Source organism: Lagenorhynchus albirostris, chromosome 13, assembly GCF_949774975.1.
Source record: "Lagenorhynchus albirostris chromosome 13, mLagAlb1.1, whole genome shotgun sequence".
In the NCBI taxonomy this organism is placed as follows: domain Eukaryota; kingdom Metazoa; phylum Chordata; class Mammalia; order Artiodactyla; family Delphinidae; genus Lagenorhynchus; species Lagenorhynchus albirostris.
The window spans coordinates 4807180-4825031 of record NC_083107.1 but is presented as its reverse complement, the minus strand read 5'-3'; the positions used below and the strand labels follow the sequence as shown (position 1 = coordinate 4825031).

General features: G+C 39.7%; 1 protein-coding gene across 5 annotated transcripts in view; it reads left to right on the top strand.

The window, feature by feature from the left end:
• Positions 1–17852, top strand: part of IL1RL2 (interleukin 1 receptor like 2) — a 49371-nt gene that overhangs the window by 14500 nt on the left and 17019 nt on the right. For 4 of the 5 annotated variants that reach the window (XM_060169638.1, XM_060169637.1, XM_060169640.1 and 1 more), the window contains exons 5-6: positions 2545–2704; positions 6199–6273. In XM_060169638.1, the coding sequence (XP_060025621.1) occupies positions 2545–2704; positions 6199–6273 (235 nt within the window). The remainder of the gene's footprint in view (positions 1–2544; positions 2705–6198; positions 6274–17852) is intronic. The other variant, XM_060169639.1, reaches the window with a different exon arrangement.

Genomic DNA, 17852 nt, shown 5'->3' with positions numbered 1-17852 from the left:
CTGCTGGACGTGCCCATGAGCTGAGAGCTTCATCTTCTCTCCCTTCTGAAACTTACTCATTCTTTATCTCCCCACCCCCTGGCTTTTCCTTAGTAATCATTACTGTGTTCTCATTCTCTGGGTTTGGGTCTTAGATTTTAGGGGTTCCCAGTTTCAGCCATGGTCATCTTCAGTTCTTGCTTTGATTGCATTCAGGTGGAAGGCTAGGACCATCGCACACAGATGGCTCCCAACTCTCCTTTCTCCCATCTCCAGATACTTCATCCAACAACCTAACATACATTCCATGTAGACATTCCCATCACACAACTCACCAGATTCACCATGTCTAGAGCCACTTTTTAATCTTAACCTCAAATCTGATCATTCTTCTGTATTTTCTTTGCATTCCATCTCCTATCTAAGGACACTTTTGCATCCCTAAGCTGGGACCATACCGGTCCTGTTCCCTCTCCATAGTCCAAATTTGTCACTAAGGCTGTGAATTAGAACTGCTTAAAATCACTGTTTTTTGTTCCCTTCTGGTTATCCCCAGTGTACTGCCTTAGTTCATGTTCTATTCAGCCTTAGTGTGTGGAAATAACTTCCTAAATTGTTCCCTAGTCGTTAGGATTGCCCCCATTTTAATCCTTTCCCACACAGCAACCAGACAGATTGTGCTCCAAGGCAAATATGCACACCTTGGTCCCTTGCACAGACAGCTTCAGATGCTCCTCCCCTTTTCATGGTTTTCTATGATTGGGCTCCTGACTCCCTCACCAGTTTCATCTTCAACACTCTCCTATGACCACTACAGCTTAGCCAGGATGCTCTTGTCTATTTTGTACCTGTGAACCATTGTACATGCTGGGTCAGAATTGTTCTTCTTGGTGCTAGAAAGACAAAAATTTTCAAATGTTGGCTGCTAATATTACTAATTAAAATCTTATTAGTGAGATATCACCGCTCACTTTTAACTAAAAATCAAAGCCTTCTGAGAATTAAAACTCTAAAATAATGCAGCGGATTACAATAGAGACAGTTCTAGTTACTGAAAAAGGACAGAATGGCTCTTCAGCTGTCCAGGGTAAACTTTAATATGATTAAATATTTGTATGTCTTGAATGAGTCAATCAGAAAGGGGACTGATCAAGATCAGAGCATAGAAACAGAGTCCCAGAGATTGCGCCCACACAAGCCCCACCCAGGAACGAGGTTTCCATGATCCAAACACTCACACTTTTTGTTTGTCCCGATTCTAAAGAAGGCAACATAACTCATATTATCAGCATCTGACTCTTACTAGTAATTCCCATTCTACTCAGTAAGCAATTATCTGATTATAATTTGGTTTCCCCTATAGAGTGTTTACAGAAAAAATAATATAAGACTTCTAGAAAGTTATTGTTCACATGATAAATAAGTAAACAAATGTTCATTTTGGCATTATTGAGTTTCACCTTCCACGATGGAAGCATTCACACTGTTCCAGTGGTGGAGAGTGAATTCTGACCATGGTTGACTCAGTGAGGATAGAGCTCAAAACTTGAGCGATTACTTCTTTATATAATTAGGGGTTGTATGTTTGTCTTCTCTATTATAAGGATTGTGAGCTCTGAGGGACTGCATCTTATTCCTGCATGATCAGGGCCTCTCACAATGCTAGCAAAGAGCAAGAAAAATATTTGAGTGAATAAATGGACTCAGTTATCCCAGATGTTATTTTGTAGATTGGCACTTCCTGAAGAAACAGGAAAAGGTTTGAGAAAGAGTTCAGGAGTGGGCCTCTGAGATGGAAAAAACGATTCACATGAGAATGTGAGCTTATGACAGGACAGATGAATGGTGAGGCTTGCCCTCTGGGTGGAAACTGAGGAGAACAATGAGAAAGGCCTTCCTGAGACTAACCAGCCTTCAAGTTGGTTTTGTGTGAGGCCATTTCCTTGTTGATGCAGTGGAAGCCTGGGTGACTTAAGAAGTGACGTGATATCTGCTCCCCTTAACCTTGCCACGTACTTTGACTATTGCTCAGGCCTCCAGACAGAAGGTTGGTGAAGTTATTTTGGACCTCGGCAAAGTCCAACCCCTGATAGGTGGAGAAGGTGTGATTGGACCTGTAACACAGAGGATGCAGTCCTTATTCACCTGGGCTTGCAGTCTTGCAAAGGGGCTTGGTGCCATTAGACGGTGGTCCATTGAGAGAAGTGGAGGACCTTCCTGCTTGTTCACATCCTCCTACCAGACTCCTTTATGGACTAGGTCCAATCCTTCTCCATAAAGTCTTCCTTCCAGCCTTCATAGGCCTCTCTCCTCTCAACTCCCAGTATACCTCATATTTATAGCTCTCACTGTAACCTGTAGAATATTCTTTATCAGTTTTCTGGGGAGATATGTACATATCTTATATAAATATACATATGTCTTCAATTAGATTGTAAATTACCTAAGGTCTAGAGATCACATAGGTTTCTTGTCTCCCCATGGTTGATAGAATGGTGCTAACTAGGAATGTAACTGATACCCCAAAATACTCTTTGAAATGAAAAATATATTTTTAAAATTTAGGACTGTAAAGAGATTGAAGGAGAACGATTCATTTCTCGGAGAAAGAAGCTTTTAGTGAAGAATGTCTCGACAGAGGATGGAGGGAACTATGCGTGTCAAGCCACGCTCACATATGCAAAGCAGCAGCACACTGTTTTAAATAGCATTTCTGTGAACATCAGTAAGTACACTCTTACCCATCACCTTGACTGCCTCTTGGCTTTGCGTGAGAGGTTGGCTTTGGGCAGAAGGGATTCCCGATCTTGATTTTCCTGAGGGTTAGCAGTCCCTCAAACACGTCATTATTAGAATCAGAGGGTAGGAAGAGTGGGGCAAAAGGGCATGGGCTGTTTAGTTTTCTCATCTGAAAAAAAGGAATACTAAAATTATTGGTTTATTCATGAAAATTAAATGAGATCATGTCTATGGAGTAGCACCCAGGGTGCCTGGCGAAGTATAGGTATTCAGTAAAGGGCAGACATGAAGACCTCAATGATCTTATGCTCTAGTCTTACATTGGTGGCTGAGGGAATTCTTTATAAGATGGAATTTCAAAGGCAAAATGAAGAATACCTTAAGAGATCATTGAGTCCAATAATCTGTATTTTATGTCATTGTAATAAATGTTTATTTATAATCTGCTATATGCCAAAAATTGTTAAAACCTATAATTAAAAAATTAAAAAAATTCTTTCTTGTATTTGAGAAGCTCTCAGCCTGGTTGTAGTGGTGCTAGAAATGTAAATGGGTCATCTTAACATTATGTGGTAAGGAGAGTGTTATAGACAGTGTCCAGGGGAGCAGGAAAAAAAAATCAGAAGTAGCTGCATAGGTGGCAAGTAAATAAATGGTCTTGGAAGCTTTCCAAGAGGAAATGTCTTCTCAGCTGAATTTTGAAGGACGAGCAGGGTTTACAGAAGTAAAGAAGAGGGAGGAGGGGCAGAGAGAAGTGTCTAAGGCAAAGCATAGAAGCGTCTACCATGATAGTTTATGTTGGATCTAAAAGTAATTTTGTTAGAGCATAAAAAGCTGTGAGCTGAGGAGTGGTGGGAACTGTAGTCATGGAGTTAAACAGGGGAAAGGTCGAGGGGTCTGATTATACGCAGGTTTTACCATGAAGCCCTGAAGAGCCCTTGGATGAGTGTAAATGCAGAGCCATGAGGCTGCATTTGTGATGGATGAGATCAGTCCTAAGATGGTTTGAGCAGGAGTTGAAGGAGGTCTTGAGGCCTGGAGACCACTTAGGAGGCTGCTGCAACATCTGGATGTAACCATCTGAACTTCGCTGGAAGTGGTAGGAGATTCTTCAGGCAGTAATTTAGTGACCCTTTACTGAGTGCCCATCAAGGTCAGGTCCTGTGCTGGGCAGGGAGAACATGATGGTGAGGCAAACAGCCATGACCGCTGCCTGGATGGAGCTTTGGAGTCTGAGCAGAAAGGAAAATGTGATATCAAACAGACAAGGATCTGTTGAGAAGGAAGTGGGTCAGGGAAAGCTTCCCAATAATAGTGATGCTGATGGTCAGGAAGCATTAACTGCTGAAACGAGTGAGGTTTTTTCTAGACTGAGGGGGCAGCCAAAGTGAAGGCCCTACAATAAGTCAGACCATGGTATGTCTGAAGGATGGGAAGTAGGTAGGTTGGTGGGATGATGCTGAATAAGGGAGATCACAGTAGGCAAAGAGGTTGGAGAAGCAGTCAGGGGCCAACGTTAGGTAGGAACATTCAGTCCAGTGTGGGAAGCATGGATTTTCTCCTAAGAACAATGGGAAGCAGCCAGAGCAGTTGAGAGCAGGAGAGTAGCATGGTGTAACATGTTTCTGAGAGCTCACTGTGGCCACTGTGCACAGAACGATCCCTATAGGTAAGAATGGCAGTTAGGAGACAGGTGCAGAAATGCTGGTGAGACATCAGCTAGGCACAGGTGGATGGACTCCAGGCATTCTAGGAGGTAAAATCCACAGGTCTTGGTGTCAGATTGAATGTGGGGTGAGAGATATGGCAAGATCCAGGAAGCTAGGCCTTTTGGATGGTGATACGATTCAAGGAAAAAAGATAACTCTGGAGGAAAACTGGATTTAAGAGTGAGATCATGAGTTTGGTCATGGGTGAGCTGAGTACTTGGTGACTTGAGACGTCAAGTAGGTCATGGCCTATATGGGTCTGGAGCTTAGAGTTACACCTTGCAAAGTCATTGAACTTTAGACGATAATTGAAGAGGTGGATGTGAATGAGAGTGCCTAGGGAAAGAGTAGAGAGTAGAAACTAGGGTTTAGGTGTAAAGAAAGAGGCACAGACTGAGAAATGCTAAGAGGTAAAATTAGTTTGGCTGGGTGATGATCCTATGAAGAGGGTGGGAGGAAAGCTGTTACTTAGAATGACATCTAGATTTTCTATGTGTGTGATTGAGTGGGAGATGGTATATTAACTGGCTGGTGATGACTTCTGTTTGGGACATACAGTAAGCCCCCTACATAAGAACAAGTTCCATCCCAAGAGCATGTTTGTAGGTCCAACAAAGTTAGCTTAGGTACCCAACTAACACAATCGGCTATATAGTACTGTACTGTAATAGGTTTATAATAATTTTCACAAAAATAATACGTAAAAAACAAACACACAAAATAAAGAAAACACTTTTAATCTTACAGTACAGTACCTTGAAAAGTACAGTTGTACAGTATGAGAGCTGGCATACAGGGGCTGGCATCGAGTGAACAGGAAAGTACCAGCTACATCACCGCTGCTTTTACACTTGCTTCTGGACATCCCGGGCTTGAAATAAAGATACTCTACTTTATACAGTACTGTACAGTAAAGTACACAAAAGCACAACCACTTGTAGAAGTTGCACACATGTGACAATGTATGCCAGACACATGAACTAACTTCATGTGGACACGCAAACGCAAGTTAGCATCTTTGAAAGTTCACAACTTGAAGGTTTGTATGCAGAGGACTTACTGTACTGAATTTGAATAGTTTGTAGAATGTGCAAATATTATTGCCACCACAAAGGACATATGGTTTTGCATTTTTATAGCTTCCCTCTTATAACTTTTTCACCTCGCACCCCAAATGGAGAGGAGAAATGTGGGATCCAGAGGGTGATTGCTAAATATTGGTAGACAAATGGGGGAGGGAAGGTGTGGAGAAAGACAAAGGGGTGGGGAGTCAATACAAGGAAGGCAGTTATAAAGTGGGGGAGAGGGATGAAAAAGCTGAAGAATAAGGAAGGTCTGCGAAGAATATGGAATAGCAGGGTTGGAGGATGGAGGAGTGGAACTGAGGACAGACCATTAGGGTCACTGTTTCTTTCTGTCTAGGACCCAGGCCAGAGCTTTGCTTATCACCAGTGCTTAAGACGTGTACTGAATGACTAGGCAATGAGAAGTTATTACACAATCTCATCAGTTTATATTTATGTCAAATATATAATGATGATGTGAACATTCTTGGTAGCCCAGCTTTTAGATTTTCCCCTTAGCAATTCAATTATTTCTGGTTGAAAACTATGCACTTATGGAGTGATACTTTGTCACATCATGGGTATTGTTTTTTCTTGACCAATGTTTATTGAAGGTCTGCTCAGTACCAGGTTTTCTTTATGTTATTACTGCATTCAAGTAGTTGGGAATGTTTCTAACACAATTTCATGTGGGTATGATTTCTTAGCAGAAAAAGTGGGAAATGGAAGAAGAATCCCTAAGATCATTTATCCAAAAAATAATTCAATTGAAGTAAAACTTGGTGAGTAAACTTATTGAAGCCACTGAAATCCGAAGGGCAGGAATCAGTAAGTCCACACATCCTTGTGAATGTTTTTGAATTTCAGGAAGGAAGACAAATCCCACACAGGTGTATCCAGTTTCCAGCTTTGGATATACCTGAGTTCATCAGGAGAGGTATCAAAATAAAAAATCACAGAGCAGAAGGCTGGGGAGGTTGTGCTATGAAAGGTCTGGCTGCAATCACTATGCGTCTGAAAGATTACTGTAAATCTGTTCACGCAAAGACAAATCCTTCCTGAAAGACATGATATGTAATATCAAACTACTATTAAGTAATGTTGATCAAGAGTCCTGGGTTATATTATCTCACACTAGGAAGGATATGAAAGGAGTAGGGGAAGTTATCATGTTATTTTCCTTATTTTACATAGGAAGGGATCAATAAACACTGCCTCAGTTTGTGATCTAAGTGGAGAAAAAGGGACTCAAATAATTTTTTAAAATTTAAAGGTAATCACTAGTAAGGTAAAAATGTGTTGAGTACCTTCTAAAGAAAAAATAAATTAAACAAAGTTTTTATTAAAAGACAGATGCTCGGGACTTCCCTGGTGGTGCAGTGGTTAAGAATCCTCCTGCCAATGCAGGGGACACAGGTTCAATCCATGGTCTGGGAAGATCCCACATGCCATGGGGCAACTAAGCCCATGTGCCACATCTACTGAGCCTGAGCTCTAGAGCCTGTGAGCCACAACTGCTGAGCCCACTCTGTACAAATACTGAAGCCCACCCACCTACAGCCCATGCTCCACAAGGGAAGTCACTGCAATGAGAAGCCCGTGCACCACAACGAAAAGTAGCCCCCACTTGCTGCAACTAGAGAAAGCCCGCGTGCAGCAACGAACAGCCAATGCAACCAAAAAATTAAAAAATTAAAAAAAAAAGGCAGATGTTCAGGTTGAGTCAAATATTAAAATCCAATTTTATGCTCTCCTCAAAATACACAGATCTAAAAATACATGTCCTAGAAGGTTAAAAATCAGTGCATAAGCAAGATATGCATAAGATTTGCATACAATAGCAATACAAAGAAATCAGATTCACAACATTAATCTTTCAATCTGATAATATATCTTTCAATGCAAAAAATTAAATGACAAATTGAATCATTTTATACTAATAAAAATTATCCTTCCCCAAATAAAAATGTTTATGTGTCAAATAGCCATGCATCAAAATAAAATATATAAAGCTAAACTCTCAGAGATACAAGGACAATACAACAAGACAGTACAATAGTTTCAGTTATAGTGGGAGATTTTAACATACTCTGGCTTTGACAAATTTGCTAGTCAAATAAGGATCTAAAATACTCTAGTAATATATTAAGAATAATGTATTTAATGGATAGCACTCATAAACATCTATGAGAAACTCAGAGACCCAAAAAAGGAAATTATACAGACCACGTGGTATAATCCCCATGTAGGTAATCTAGAAATTTACAGCTAAAGTCAAAACAATGATAAACCCAACAAAAAATAAATCCGCTAATTAAAAAAAATAACAATAAATTTAGCTTCTAAGTATTTCCTTTCTTGGTTAGATTAAGCCAAAGCCATTGGTACAGAATATTTAGAAAATAATGGCAGAGAGAACATATCAGATTTCATGGAATGTGACCAATGGTGAGTTCTAAACAAGCGTGTATCTTTAAATATCATTATGATTAATAATAAGTGTAGAAAACATTAAAATCCATCATCTAACCATTTAACTCTATAAAAAAGAGCAACTAAACAACTCCATGGAAGGAAATAAAAAAGATAGGCGTAAAAAATTATAAAGTTATTATAAGGAAAACAACCAACAAATAGAATTGATAAATTCCAAAGTTGGTTCTGGGATAGAAGGGTTGGGGCGGGGGTGGGGTGGAATAGAAAAAGAAGAGGAACCTCCAGCAAATCTAATCCGCCCCAATGCAGAGAAACTCAAACGTTAAAGACAGAAATGAGAAAGCTTACAAAGCAACACATGGAAAGGAGATGAAATCTACTCAGTACTTAAAAGGCTCTGGACCCACAAGTTTCAAGGAGAGTTCTTTAGTTCTTCTGAATTTTCAAAGAAATAATAATGCCCATAATAAAAGATAGTTGTCTACATATCACTCACCATGTGAATACCCTAGTGGATTTCATAAACACCTAGAAAGGATAAACATACCTGTTATTAACTCTCTTAATTAACGTTGTTGCCCTCTCCTGTCTTTGAAAATTCTAGCCATTGTGTTTAGATAATTAGAAAGAAAATATAAGCCATGAGAGAGGAAGATAATCATATAACTATTAAATAAATTTAAAATCTTCCCACAAACAAAATTCCAGATTCAGTTGGTTTTACTGGTGAATTCTACAAAACATTTAATAAAGAGATAACATCAATTTTCAACAAATTGTTTCAGAGAGAAGTAAAAGAGGAAATAGTCCTTATCTCATTTTGTAAGGTCAGGAAAACCTTGACACCCAAACCCAACAAGGACATTATTAATTTTTTTTAAATTTATTTTTGGTTGCATTGGGTCTTCATTGCTGTGCACAGGCTTTCTCTAGTTGCGGCGAGCTGGGGCTACTCTTCACAGTGGTGCATGGGCTTCTCACTGCGGTGGCTTCTCTAGTTGTGGAGCACGAGCTCTAGGCATGCAGGTTTCAGTAGTTGTAGTGCACAGGCTCTGTAGTTGTGGCTCACAGGCTGTAGAACACAGGCTCAGTAGTTGTGGTGCATGGGCTTAGTTTCTCTGTGGCATGTGGGATCTTCCTGGACCAGGGATTGAACCTGTGTCCCCTGCATTGGCAGGTGGGTTCTCAACTACTGCACTACCTGGGAAGTCCAGGACATTATTACAAAGGAAAATTTCAGGCCAACTCTCATTCATAAACACAGATGAAAAATGAAAGCAAATTAATTTTAACAACATGCATAAAAGACTAAATTGGGGTTATACGGAGCAATACAAGGTTGTTTCATATTAGATAATTCACTCTTTTATTTTGCATAAACAAACTAAAGGAGAAAAATAATACACTTACCTTATAGATACAAAAAAGTCATTTAGAAAACTTGAACTAGGAATTCATTATTTTAAAAAAACAACTCTTTTATTAAGAATAGAAGGGAATGTCCTTAATCTGATTTTTAAAAATCTATTTTTAAAAACCTATAGAAACACCACAGTCAAGACTGAATTATTGAACACTTTTTCTTTGTTTTGAGGAAGAAGACAGTCAGAATCTTAACAGATTTTGGTTTTTGCAGAATTTGATATATTGATTATAACATTGGTATGAAAACTCAAAGATTGAATAATAGTTAAGACACTTTCAATGAAGAAGAACTGAATGGGAGGATGAGTGACACCAGATTTCAAGATTTGCTAAAAAGCTATGGTAATTTAGACACTCTAGTCCTGGTATGAGGATTGACAATAGAACAGAATTGAAGGCCCAGAAATAGATCCATTCATGCAAAGCACTTGGTTTTGACAAAGCTGACACTACAGAGGAATAGGGAAAGTGCAGTCTTCTCAATAAATGGTCCTAGACAATTAGATGTAATATAGAATAAGACAAAACTTTCCCCCTTTCTCGTGCCTTTTATAAAAATAATTTCAGGTGAATTGTAGACCTAAATATGAAAGTCAAAACCACACATTTCTAGAAAAATACCTTTATGATTTGGGGTAAGGAAAGATTAAAAAAACGAAGAACATACAAATTACTAGTATTGAAGGAAAAAATTGGTAAATGAGGCTACATTAGAAATAAGGACTTCTATTTATTCAGAGAGTGGACAGACAAGCCACAGAGTAGAAGAAGATACTTGAAATAAGTGAGCAAAGGTCTTGTATGCAGGGTCTAGCCCAAGCTCCTCCAAAATAATGAGAAGAAGGCCACCCGGTGGGAGGACAGACAAACCACCTGGACAGACAGCTCAAGTAGAGGATATCAACACAGCCAATAAAAAGGTTAAAAAGGTGCTCGATCAGGTGCAATCTAGGGAGATGTAACTTAAGTTCACGAGGTGATATCAGGACACATACATAAAGATGGCTAAAGTAAATAGACTGACAAGCCCAGGCATCACGGAGTCTGTGCAGTAACAGGAACTCTCACACTGCTGGTGGAAGTGTCAGGTGGTACAACTATTAGAAAACAGCTTGGCATGTCATTTCAAGTTGGAGCTAGGCATAATCTATGATCTCCCAATTTTACTGGTAGATAATTCTGTATACTCATTATGTACACGGGTGTATACTCATCATGTACACGGGTGTATATACACATGTGACCTGGGAGACATGCAGAAGAGAAGAGAGTTCAAATAGGCCATAGGCATAGGAGGTAAATAATAGAAACCATGCCAGTGCATTTATAGCAACAGTAAGAGAAATGAATAAGAACTAGTATGTTGGAGACCTTCAAGATGGTGGCAGCGTGAGATGTGGAGATCACCTTCCTCCCCACAAACACATCAAAAATACATCTATGTGTGGAACAACTCCTACAGAACACCTACTGAACGCTGGCAGAAGACCTCAGACTTCCAAAAAGGCAAGAAAATCCCCACATACAAGGGTAGGGCAAAAGAAAAAAGAAAAAGAAGAGACAAAAGAATAGGGATGGGACCTGCACGTCTGGGAGGGAGCTGTGAGGGAGGAAAAGTTTCCACACACTAGGAAGCCCCCTCACTGGCAGGGATGGGGTGGGGAGCTTTGGAGCCACAGAGGAGAGCACAGCAACAGGGGTGTGGAGGGCAAAGTGGAGAGATTCCCGCACAGAGGATCGGTGCCGACCAGCACTCACCAGCCTGAGAGGCTTGTCTGCTCACCAGCCGGGGCAGGCGGGGGCTGGGACCTGAGGCTCAGGCTTCGGTTGGAGCACAGGGAGAGGACTGGGGTTGGCAGCGTGAACACAGCCTGCAGGGGGTTAGTGCACCACGGCTAGCCGGGAGGGAGCCCGGGAAAAAGTCTGGACCTGCCGGAGAGGCAAGAGACCATTGTTTCGGAGTGCATGAGGAGAAGGGCTTCCTACTCCGTGAGACTGCAGACACTGCAAAGCACTGCCTAAGGGAGCTCCAGAGATGAGCACGAGCCACAGCTATCATCTTGGATGTCAGAGGTGGGCACAGACTGCTACCTCTGCCACCACTGCCATCAAGAGTCCCGTGTGCAAGCACAGGTCACTACCCACACCCTCAAAGGAACCTATGCAGCACACCACTGCCAGGCTCCTGTGATCCAGGGTCAACTTCCCCAGGAGAACACACGGTGCACCTCAGGCTGTTGCAACATCACACTGCCCTCTGCCACTGCAGGCACTCCCAGCATCCCATTTGTGACTACCATACCCCACCCTCTCCCCGGCCTGAGTGAGCAAGAGAGCCCTAATCAGCCACTGCTTTAATCCTGTCCTGTCTGGGTGGGGAACAGATGCCTGAAGGTGACTTACATGCAGAGGCAGGGCCAAAACCAAAGCTGAACCCCAGGAGCTGTGTGAACAAAGAAGAGAAAGGAAATCTCACTGTGCAGCCTCAGAAGCAGTGGACTAAATCCCCACAATCAGCTTGGTAAACCCTGCATGTGTGGAATACCTGAATAGACAACAAGTGTTCCCAAAATTGAGGCGGAGGACATTGGGGGCAACTGTGGACTCAGGGTTTGCTTTCTGCATTTGATTTGTTTTTGGTTTTATGTTTATCTTAGTTTAGTTTTTAGTGTTTGTTTTCATCTGTGGGTTTGTTTATTGGTTTGGTTGCTCTCTTCCTTTTTTTTTTTCTCTTTTTCTGAGTGTCTGTGTGTATGTTTCTTTGTGTGATTTTGTCTGTTTAGTTTTGCTCTTACTGTTTGTCTTGGGGTTCTGTCTGTTTGGGTTTTTTTTTTTTTCTTTTTGTGAGTGTGTGTGTGTGTATGTATGTTTCTGTGATTTTGCCTGTTTAGTTTTGCTTTTATCATTTGTTTTGGGGTTCTGTCTGTTCTTTTTTTTTTAACCTTCCTTTTATTCTGTGCTGTGTGGCTAGCAGGGTCTTGGTGCTCCAGCTGGGTGTTGGGCCTGGACCTCCGAGGTGGGAGAGCCGTGTCCAGGATGTTGGACAACCAGAGACCACCTGGCCCCATGTAATATTAATTGGTGAGAGCTCTCCCAGAGATCTGTCTCAACACTAAAAACAAGCTCCATCCAATGGCCAGCAAGCCCCAGTGCTGGACATCCCATGCCAAACAACTAGCAAGACAGGAACATAACCCCACCCATTAGCAGACAGGCTGCCGAAAGTCATACTAAATTCACAGACCACCCAAAACACACCACTGGACACGGCTCTGCCCACCAGAAAGAGAAGATTCAGCCCACCCACTAGAACACAGACACCAAACCCCCCCACAAGGAAGCCTACACAAGCCACTGAACCAACCTAACCCACCAGAAACAAGAGGAGCCACGAACCTGCAGGCTGTGAAAAGGAGACCCCAAACACAGTAAGTTAAGCAAAATGAGAAGACAGAGAAATATGCAGCAGATGAAGGAGCAAGGTAAAAACCCACCAGACCAATATATGAAGAGGAAATAAGCAGTCTACCAGAAAAAGAATTCAGAGTAATGATAGTAAAGATGATCCAAAATCTCAGAAATAGAATGGAGAACATACAAGAAATGTTTAATAAGGAATTAGAAGAACTAAAGAGCAAACAAGTAATGATGAACAACACAACAAATGAAATTAAAAATAGAAGGAATCAATAGAAGAATAACTAAGGCAGAAGAACGGATAAGTGACCTGGAAGACAGAATAGTGGAAATAACTTCTGCAGAGCTGAATAAAGAAAAAAGAATTGAGGACAATCTCAGAGACCTCTGGACCAACATTAAATACACCAACATTCGAATTATAAGGGTCCCAGAAGAAGAGAAAAAGAAAGGGTCTGAGAAAATATTTGAAGAGATTATTGAAAACTTCCCTAATATGGGAAAGAAATAGTCAATCAAGTCCAGGAAGCACAGAGAATCCCATACAGGATAAACCCAAGGAGAAACATGCCAAGACACATATTAATCAAACTATCAAATATTATATACAAAGAAAAAATATTAAAAGCAGCAAGGGAAAAGCAACAAATAACATACAAGGGAATCCCCATAAGGTTAATAGCTGATCTTTCAGCAGGACTCTGCAAGCCAGAAGGGGGTGGCAGGACACATTTAAAGTGATAAAAGGGGAAAATCTACAACCGAGATTACCCAGCAAGGATCTCATTCAGATTCAGTGGAGAAATTAAAACCTTTACAGACAAGCAAAAGTTAAGAGAATTCAGCACCACCAAACCAGCTTTACAACAAATGGTAAAGGAACTTCTCTAGGAGGGAAACACAGAGAAGGAAAAGACCTACAAAAACAAACCCAAAACAATTAAGAAAATCGTCATAGGAAAATACATATAAATACTTACCTTAAATGTAAATGGCTTATATGCTCCAACCAAAAGACACAGACTATCTGCATGGATACAAAAACAAGACCTGTATATATGTTGTCTACAAGAGACCAACTTCAGACCTAGGGACACATACAGACTGAAAGTGAGGGGATGGAAAAAGGTATTCCATGCAAATGGAAATCAAGAGAAAGATGAAGTAGCAATACTCATATAAGAAAAAATAGGCTTTAAAATAAAGACTATTACAAGAGACAAAGAAGGACATTACATAATGATCAAAGGATCAATCCAAGAAAAATATATAACAATTGTAAATATTTATGCACCCAACATAGGAGCACCTCAATACAGAAGACAAATGCTAACAGACATAAAAGGGGAAATCGACAGTAACACAATAATAGTAGGAGACTTTAACACCCCAATGGACAGATCATCCAAAATGAAAATAAATAATGAAACACAACTTTAATGCACATTAGACCAGATGGACTTAATTGGTATTTATAGGACCTTCCATCCAAAAACAACAGAATACACTTTCTTCTCAGTTGCTCATGGCACATTCTTCAGGATAGATCATATCTTGGGTCCCAAATCAAGCCTTGGTAAACTTAAGCAAATTGAAATACTATTAAATATCTTTTCCGATGACAATGCTATGAGACTAGTTATCAATTACAGGAAAAAAAACTGTAAAAACTACAAACACATGGAGGCTAAACTAGACACTACTAAATAACTAAGAGATCACTGAAGAAATCAAAGGGGACATCAAAAAATACCTGGAAAAAAATGACAGTGAAAACATGACGACAGAAAACCTATGGGATGCAGCAAAAGCAGTTCTAAGAGGGAAGTTTATAGCACTACAATCCTACCTCAAGAAACAAGAAAAGATCTCAAATAAACAACCTAACCTTACATCTAAAGCAATTAGAGAAAGAAGAACAAAAAATACCCAAGGTTAGCAGAATGAAAGAAATCATAAAGATCAGATCAGAAATAAATGAAAAGAAATGAAGAAAACAATAACAAACATCAATAAAACTAAAAGCTGGTTCTTTGAGAATATAAACAAAATTGATAAACCATTACCCGGACTCATCAAGAAAAAAGGGAGAAGATTGAAATCAATAGCATTAGAAATGAAAAAATAGTAACATCTGACACTGAAGAAATACAAAGGATCATGAGCGACTACTACAAGCAACTATATGTTAATAAAAGGGACAACCTGGAAGAAATGGACAAATTCTTAGAAAAGTACAACATTCCAAGACTGAACCAGGAAGAAATAGAAAAAATGAACAGACCAATCACAAGCACTGAAATTGAAACTGTGATTAAAAATCTTCCAACAAACAAAACCCAGGACCAGATGGCTTCACAGGGAATTCTATCAAACATTTAGAGAAGAGCTAACACCCATTCTTCTCAAACTCTTCCAAAAAATTGCAGAGGAAGAAACACTCCCAAACTCATTCTATGAGGCCACCATCACCCTGATAACAAAATCAGACAAAGATGTCACAAAAAAGAAAACTACAGGCCAATATTACTGATGAACATAGATGCAAAAATCCTCAATAAAATACAAGCAAACAGAATGCAACAGCACATTAAAAGTATCATACACCATGGCCAAGTGTGGTTTATCCCAGGAATGCAAGGATTTGCAATATATGCAAATCAATCAATGTGATACACCATATTAACAAATTGAAGGATAAAAACCATGTGATAATCTCAACAGTTGCAGAAAAAGCTTATGACAAAATTCAACACCCATTTATGATAAAAACTCTCCAGAAAGTGGACATAGAGGGAACCTACCTCAACATAATAAAGGCCATATATGACAAACCAACAGCCAACATTGTTCTCAATGGTGAAAAACTGAAAGCATTTTCTCTAAGATCAGGAACAAGACAAGGATGTCCACTCTCACCACTATTATTCAACAGAGTTTTGGAAGTTTTAGCCACAGCAATCAGAGAAGAAAAAGAAATAAAAGGAATACAGATTGGAAAAGAAGAAGTAAAACTGTCACTGTTTGCAGATGACATGATACTATACATAGAGAATCCTAAAGATGCTACCAGAAAACTACTAGAGCTAATCAATGAATTTGGTAAAGTTGCAGGATAAAAAATTAATGCACAGAAATCTCTTGCATTCCTATACACTAAAAATGAAAAATCTTAAAGAGAAATTAAGGAAACACTCGCAATCACCACTTCAACAAAAAGCATAAAATACCCAGGAATAAACCTAGCTAAGGAGACAAAAGATCTGTATGCAGAAAACTACAACACTGATGAAAAAAATTAAAGACAATACAAACAGATGGAGAGATATACCATGTTCTTGGATTGGAAGAATTAATATTGTGAAAATGACTGTATTACCCTAAGCAATCTACAGATTTAGTGTAATCCCTCTCAAACTACCAATGGCATTTTTCACGGAACTAGAAAAAAAATTTTTTCACAGTTTGTATGAAAACAAAGAGAACCCAAATAGCCAAAGCGATCTTGAGAAAGAAAAACGGAGTGGGAAGAATCAGGCTCCCTGACTTCAGACTATACTACAAAGCTACAGTAATCAAGACAGTATGGTACTGGCACAAAAATAGAAATATAGATCAATGGTACAAGATAGAATGCCTAGAGATAAACCCACACACATATGGTTACCTTATCTTTGTCAAAGGAGGCAAGAATATACAATGGAGAAAAGACAGCCTCTTCAATAAGTGGTGCTGGGAAAACTGGACGGCTACATGTAAAAGAATGAAATTAGAATACTTCCTAACACCATACACAAAAATAAACTCAAAATGGATTAAAGACCTAAATGTAAGGCCAGACACTATCAAACTCTTAGAGGAAAACATGGGCAGAACATTCTATGATGTAAATCACAGCAAGATCCTTTTTCACCTTCCCCCTAGAGTAATGGAAATTAAAAAAATAATAATAATAAATGGGGCCTAATGAAATTTAAAAGGTTTGCACAGCAAAGGGAACCATAAACAAGATGAAATGACAACCCTCAAAATGGGAGAAAATATTTGCAAACAAAGCAATTGACAAAGGATTAATCTCCAAAATATACAAGGAGCTCATGCAGCTCAATATCAAAAAATCAAACAACCCAATACAAAAATGGACAGAAGACCTAAACAGACATTTCTCCAAAGAAGATATGCAGATTGTCAACAATCACATGAAAGGATGCTCAACATCACTAATCATTAGAGAAAGGCAAATCAAAACCACAATGAGGTATCACCTCACACCGGTCAGAATGGCAATCAACAAAAATTCTACAAACAATAAATGCTGGAGAGGGTGTGGAGAAAACGGAAACCTCCTGCACTGTTGGTGGGAATGTAAATTGATACAGCCACTATGAAGAACAGTATGGAGGTTCCTTAGAAAACTAAAAATAGAACTACCATATGACCCAGCAATCCCACTACTGGGCATATACCCTGAGAAAACCATAATTCGAAAAGATACATGCACCAAATGTTCGCTGCATTTACAATAGCCAGGACATGGAAGCCACCTAAGTGTCCATCGACAGATGAATGGATAAAGAAGATGTGGCACATATATACAATGAAATATTACTCAGGCATAAAAAGAAACGAAATTGAGTTATTTGTAGTGAGGTAGATGGACCTAGAGTCTGTCATACAGAGTGAAGTAAGTCAGATAAAGAAAAACAAATACGGTGTGCTAACACATATATACGGAATCCAAAACAAAAATGGTTCTGATGAACCTAGGGGCAGGACAGGAATAAAGATGCCAACATAGAGAATGGACTTGAGGACACAGGGAGGGGGAAGGGTTAGCTGGGAAGAAGTGAGAGTGGCATGGACATATATAAGCTACAAAATGTAAACTAGATAGCTACTGGGAAGCAGCTGCATAGCACAGGGAGATCAGCTTGGTGCTTTGTGACCACCTAGAGGGGTGGGATAGGGAGGGTGGGAGGGAGGGAGATGCAAGAGGGAGGGGATATGGGTTTATATGTATACATATAGCTGATTCACTTTGTTATGCAGCAGAAACTAACAGAACAGTGTAAAGCAATTATAC